This window comes from Felis catus, chromosome A3 (genome assembly GCF_018350175.1).
Source record: "Felis catus isolate Fca126 chromosome A3, F.catus_Fca126_mat1.0, whole genome shotgun sequence".
Classification (NCBI taxonomy): Eukaryota; Metazoa; Chordata; class Mammalia; order Carnivora; family Felidae; genus Felis; species Felis catus.
Window position 1 is genome coordinate 1,939,171 of NC_058370.1, and position 6,323 is coordinate 1,945,493.

Here is a 6,323-nt window from a genome sequence, read left to right on the forward strand (position 1 = left end):
CCACGTTGTTGGGTACGGAAGTATTCAGAAGTGTCACATCTTCTGTGAATTGGCACTTTTAGCGTTAAAAAATGTCTGCCGTTGTCCAGTGGGCTTGAGCTCTGCTGTGTCCTGAGTTAGGACCATCATTCACCCCGCTCTCTGCACTTCCCTCACCAGAGAGAATCTCTGTCCCTGCTTTGGTCTTATACTTCCTGATTTTAGGTGTGGCTCACATCTATAGCGCGTGCCTCCGTCTTGTTTTCTGAGCCTAATCGAAAAACTTTCCCTCTATTAGGTGAATTGAGCCCATTCACCTTCTTCTGATACGATCACCACGCTTGGTCTCTTCTGTCTCACAGTGTTTTATAACTATGCCTATTTCTTACGTCTGCTATGATTCTCTTCCTCTGAAGTGCATATTCTTTGCTCTTTAATTAAAATGTTTGTATTTAGGAAGGCTTACGGTTGTATTCTGGTGGTTATTTTTGCACATAAACCTTGTTAAATGTCCCCTGGTTTTTCTTAGCTGTTCAGCTTCTTAGTTCCCATAGGGCTTGAGCCCCGCCCACTTTCTCGCAGCAGCCAGTGCACATGCCCCTTGCTCTCCGCCCTCCCGCCGGCCCCTCCTCAGCTTCAGTAAGCGGTGTGGTTTCCTTACAAGTGCTTCTGCCCGCCCCAGCACTGCGCGTGTCCCTGCCCCTTCCTGGCTTGGATGACGACTGCACTGTGGCCCAGCCCGCGGAGGCCTCCATGCAGAATCCCCGACACTTGCACGTTGCAAAAGGTCTTTCTGTGGCTTCGATAGGGAGGATGGTCTGGCTTGGATAGAAGATCCTTGGCTCGCACTTTCTTTCAGTCCTTCTGTGAATGAGCGTCCGTGGTCGTCCTGCTTTGGAAGCTGGTTTTGAAAAGCCCCGATGCCAGGCTGATTCACTTGCCTTTGTCATTTATTGTCTCTTTTACACGAGGCCTTGTCTTGATCTTTGAAAACTAGCAATTTCACGAGGAGATGTCAGAGTCGGTTTTCGTGGGAACTTTCAGTGTGTAGATTTGGTCTTTCTGGTTCCTGGACTCTGGCTTCCGTGTCTGTTGTGTTCTGTCCGCTTCCTTCTTCGGAGGCTCTGTTAACACAGGCCTTTGCTTGCCCACCACCTGCCCTTCCCCAGACCTTCCGCGGCTGCGCCCCTCACGAGCCTGCCTTTCCTCGCGGGTCTGCCCTCGGTGCCTTGCAGTTAATTCATGCACTTCTGAGAGATCTCTGTGTCTCCTTCCCATTTTTTTCTTGCATTTACTCCACTCTCATCCCTTCTGTTTTTTAATCTACTTCTCTTACCGTTAGGGATTTTTCATTCAGGGCACTTCTCACGTCCTCAAATGTTTCAGGACGTCTTTTGGTTGTTGGAAGTGTTGTCTTAATGGTTTTCTTGTTTTTCCAGACAGTCTCTGATGTGCGTGGAATTCTGTTTTCTGATTTTTGCGGTGGATCTCGACGGACTTGCTAATCTTTGGTCACTTTTGCCAGGTTTGGGTGTCTCATCAGACTTGCGGTCTGATGGCGCCCTCTTCTGACCGCACTGAGCAGTCGGGTAGTGTGGCCGGTTTTCTGTTTGCGTTGCTTGTAGGAGGGTCCTGGAGGGTCCTGTGTCCTTTGGCGGTGACGTCCCGGTCTTGCAGGAGCCTCAGTGTCCCTTTAGTTCCTTCCCTTGTCGGAGGCTCTGTGTTCTGAGGACTCTGGACGCTAGACTGGGGTGGACCGGCCGTTCTGGGTGGCCTCTGTCAGACCGCGGCCCCTCGCTGTCTCCATCCTCTGCCTTTGCCACGTCACCTTGTGGGTTCAGGAGGACCTGCCAGGTGTTCCCATCTGGAGTCTTTCTGGAGCAGGGCGCTCCGTGCCGCCACGTCTGCCGATGGAGCGATGCCTGGGTAGATTGGTGCCTTCTTGTTCTGAGTTGGTTTTGGGGAGACGGAGGGAGGTGTCGGGGTGACTGAGTGGTATGTGTCCTCCTGAGGAGAGTACCTGCGTGTCTTTGCCGCCGCGTGTACTCCCGGCCGCCCGTCTGCACCGGGTGCTCTGTTTCGTGGACAGGGAAGGCGCAGAGCCGGGTGCAGGCGAGTTGGGGAACCGAGGGGAGCAGGGCGAGCCGGTCGGAGGCTGTGCCGTTGGGTTCGCTGGAACCTGTTCGGCCCAGGCTCCTGGCTGTCCAGCTGAACACGGGGCAGGGGCGCAGCCTTGAGGGCCCCTCGCTCGGGAGCCGCTTGGCCGTACTTCTGGGGGCCCGTGAGTGCAGGGCTCTTGGCTGCTGTGGCCCCGAGGCGGACGTTTCCCTGAGACCGTGCCCAAGGGCCCGTGGCACCGGGGCTCACGTGTCGGCACGCATGGCGAGCACCCAGCCACGCCGGGGGCTTCTCTCCCTGTGAGCATTGGCCCCCAACTGAGGTGGCCCCATGAGCCGGGATTTGGACGGAAAGCGGGGTTTTTCCCATTCGGTTTTATGTCAGGTGCTCATTGCCTGTCAGATCGGTTGTGGCATTTTGCCAACGGCAAGGTTGCCTTCAAAAGAAATAGCTCTTTTGTTTGTCTTGGACCAGTCCCGTGACCGGGCTGACAGGTGTGCGACGTGCCGTTTTCAGGGGAGGACCTGCTGTGTGCAAGCGATACATCCAGGGTCGCCTTGCTCTTAGCCCAGCGCCTGCAGAGACCGGGCAAGGCAGCCCTTTGATGGGGTGTGGGCGTCACCGCTCCCCCTGGGGGCCATCCCCGCCCCCACCGGTTGTTCCGTGATTCTGGGCTGGGCGCGGTGTCGGTAGGCTGGGTGGTCACGGCCGTCCTCTCTCCCGGGCTCCGGGCTCCTGTGACCCCTCCCGCAGCCAGAACACCCGACGAGCAGTATGACCAGGACCCTGGAGGGAGGACGGTGAACTGCGTCCTTCCGTTTTGGCATGAGATGGGGAGACGGTGCTCGGCCCGTGTAATTAGAAGTAATGTGAGTATTAAGTAGGATATCTTTGAACATCGGCTCTTTACAACATCCATAGAAACACCAGGAATTGAAGTTTCTCGCTGGCCCTCAGAGCATGCCGCCTGCACCTGGGGGCGGCACTCCACCGGCTCACTTGCCCGTTAACGCTTTGAGACCAGTTGTGGTTTCTAAGAAATATTGGAATAATATCGCAAGTATTATTTGTCTTGAGTTCTGACCCGGTAATTTCCACCTGAAGTGGGGGCCCTGTCCTACCTGTTTTTGGCTGTTGGCTTTCTGTTTGGAAAGTAGAAACATCAGACGTGGTCCAGAATTGGTCACGCGTGTTGCAGAGATGTTTCGGTCCGTTACGTAGGTAGTGCCTTTGCTCTCTGCATGGCTGCGCCTGTCCCCGTGAGTCTTGGCGTCTGCAGGGGAGGTGCAGAGGGCAGGCCACCGTCCGCGGGCAGCTGTCTTTCCAGAAACTGGCCTCTGCTTGGGCGTGCTGGGCTCTCCCCATGGTGTCTGGGGTGCAGAGCGGCGGGCCCCCGACGGGCCCCCGGGCTCCTGCCGCTCCAACGTCATCACAAGCCTCTGCGGGGGGCGGTGGGGGGGGGTGGCGCGGTGTGTGTCTTGCACAAAATGCTCCTTTAGGGCTGTTACCGAGGCTCAGGAAAGCACGGAGAAACCAGAATTGTTCTTCCAAACAAGGAAAAGTAGCTGCCACGCAACCTGGCCTGGAGGAGGGACCTCAGCCGTGAAGGGTGGTGGAGGGGGTGCAAATTGTAATTGAGGTCAAAGATGGGTGCGTGTGCACAGGGACTCCCCTGGGGGAAAGGGCTCAGGTGGCAGAGGGACCTGGTGCCCGGAGCGTGCGTGGGCCTCGCCCGCCACCTGCTGGCCGGCTCCCGGAACTGCGGCCCGGTCAGGGCAGGGCTCTTTCTTCAGCTGTCGGGGAACCCTTTCCTCCCACCTTCCAAAGCTGTGAGAACATGCGGTAAAAATACCCTGTGTTATGTTTGCGCTTGAAATATGCACGAGCAACTTTAACCATCAGAACACAGATGCTTAGTTTTCATTCTGAACGGAGAACCAGGCACCACGCAGTTGGGAGTTGTGTGGTCGGACGGAGATGCGGTGCTGGAACCCCAGGACCCAACACGACGCATCCGGGAACACCGCCCCCAGTGACTCCTTGTCCACGTGCAGGCGTCAGAGACTCGCAGAAGCTCGGCTGTTCCCCAGCGGTGCAGGCCCTGAGCCCAGTTGCTGCTGTCGGCCCGGAGGTGGCAGTGTCCCGCTGAGACTGGCTGGGAGCAGGGTGCCCCCTGTTGGCCGCGGACCACCGCGGTGACCCCAGAGCTCTGCGGTCCAGCCCGCTAACCGCTCGCCCGCCCGCCCGCCCGCCCGTCCGTCCAGCCTGGGAGTTTAGACTTTGCAGCATTGGGAAAGTGCCTTTGCCGGCGACATGGGGACGACACGATTGCCCCGGGTGTGGCATCGGTCCCACCTGGCCGCCTGGACACATGGAGGTCGGGGACACCAGCTTCAAGCCCAGGAGCTGTCTTGCCATCCCCCTGGGGCAGGAGCCTCCGCCTGTGCCTTCTGCAGGCCCCGAGGCCGGAGTCTGAGCCCTGGGAATTGCAGGGGTTAGTGCCCATATGGGTGCTTGAGACCACCGGTCCCGGAGGTCAGCGTGGGGGCCGTGCCCCCTGCTCGCACCCCCTCCCTGTTAGGGACCCGTAAAGCACTTCAGCTCCAGGAGCAGGTCTGCAGGAAGGAGCCTGTCCCACACGTGGCTTCCTCCAGCTTCAGGGTTCCTTGGCACACCTGTAGGGAAACTCGAGTGGCCGTGGGCACGTAGCCCTGGGGCCAGCACCTGGCCCTGCCCCTTCCTGCCAGCGCCTTGGGTCCCGCCCACCCGTGCACACCACTAACTCGGCTGTCTTCTTTCTCGTCACCAGGGGTCGGGCCCAGGCTCGGCGGTCCCAGGCAGCTCCGGCGTCGGAACCCCCAGACAGTTCACGCGACAAAGGATCACGCGGGTCAACCTCAGGGACCTCATATTTTGTTTAGAGAATGAGCGTGAGACAAGCCATTCACTGTTGCTCTACAAAGCATTCCTCAAGTAGCACAGGGCGGGCGCGGCGTCGCGGATGGAGACGCCTGGGACGCTTTTATATATTTGCAGATGACGCCTTTTGTAACAAGCAAATGGGATATTGTTTAAAAAACAGCCACCTCTTTACAACGGAACAGTTTTATATTCCTGTTTCTAAGTCAACTCTTCAGTGCGGAAGAAAACACGTTTCTGTAACAGAGAACACAGAGGCCCGTGGGCCCTCTTAAAGGACAATTAACTCTTAACTCATCTTTGATTGAGTGGCCTTCTTGCCAAACAAGCCATATATAAAAACTGATGGAATCGTTTAGCAAATAATTAGTTGCCCTCTGTCACCTCGTAGCGGTTTCTACATTATTTGTGCGTTTTGGTTCATTCGACCCGACTTACTGCGTAGGTGTGTGTCTACAGCGATGACCTCATTTCATTTATTTTATTTTTGTATTAGTCAGTTGGCAAAGCAAACTGATTTTTTAGACTATTTATCTGCCCGTCCCCTCCCTCGCCAGAGTCCCCGAGGAGCCCGGAGCCCACGGCGCGCCCGCGCGGAGCGGAGCCACCTTCCTGCTCAGGAGAGGCCGTGCCGCCGGCTCCTCCCGAGCGCGTGGTCGGCACCTGTACAGACGCAGTTTATTTGCTGTAGTTTGTAAAGCTGTAAAGTTAAAAGAAATGAAAACCTTTTCAGCATAAATATATTTTACTTGCACTGTGTTTTTTAGCTAAAAGTGGAAACTTAGATGAAATAAAATCAAAGTTGAGAAGAATCATCAAAAGACTGTTTCTCAGTGTGAATCAAGTGTTGAAAAATGGTTGGTGTATTTTGTCAGTAATTGTACATAATTTTTGGCACATAACATAAAAATGCTATGTAAACTATAATTATTTTGCTAAGAGACTGTAAGCAAGCTATGGGCCGACTTCGCAGATGTCCAGAGCAAAGCCCCTTCTTTGTACCTATTTTTTTATTACAAATATACTAATTGGTTCTTTATATTTTCAGAGGTTATTGTATTAAATTGTCTATTGATAGTACTTTTATGACTGTAAATACTTGGGCTTTCTCCGTGTGAATCCTCACGTCAGACTTTAATTCGCGCGAGTGTGAACCGAATGCTGATCAGTATTTTTTATCGACGCCCGAAAACTGTTACGCCTTTTATTTTGTCTTTTAGGAAATCCCTGTCTTTCCATTTTTTCATGTAAATTTTGCACAGTTACTTGTTCATATGTAAATATTTTACTTTCAAAAATGAAGTTTT

General features: G+C 54.6%; 1 protein-coding gene across 1 annotated transcript in view; it reads left to right on the forward strand.

Moving 5' to 3' along the window:
* Window positions 1–6,096, forward strand: part of TAF4 (TATA-box binding protein associated factor 4) — a 65,453-nt gene extending 59,357 nt beyond the window's left edge. Inside the window, exon 15 of the mRNA XM_023251046.2 lies at window positions 4,907–6,096. Within this exon, the coding sequence (XP_023106814.2) occupies window positions 4,907–5,074 (168 nt within the window). The 3' untranslated portion in view covers window positions 5,075–6,096. The remainder of the gene's footprint in view (window positions 1–4,906) is intronic.
* Window positions 6,097–6,323: the final 227 nt, after the last annotated feature.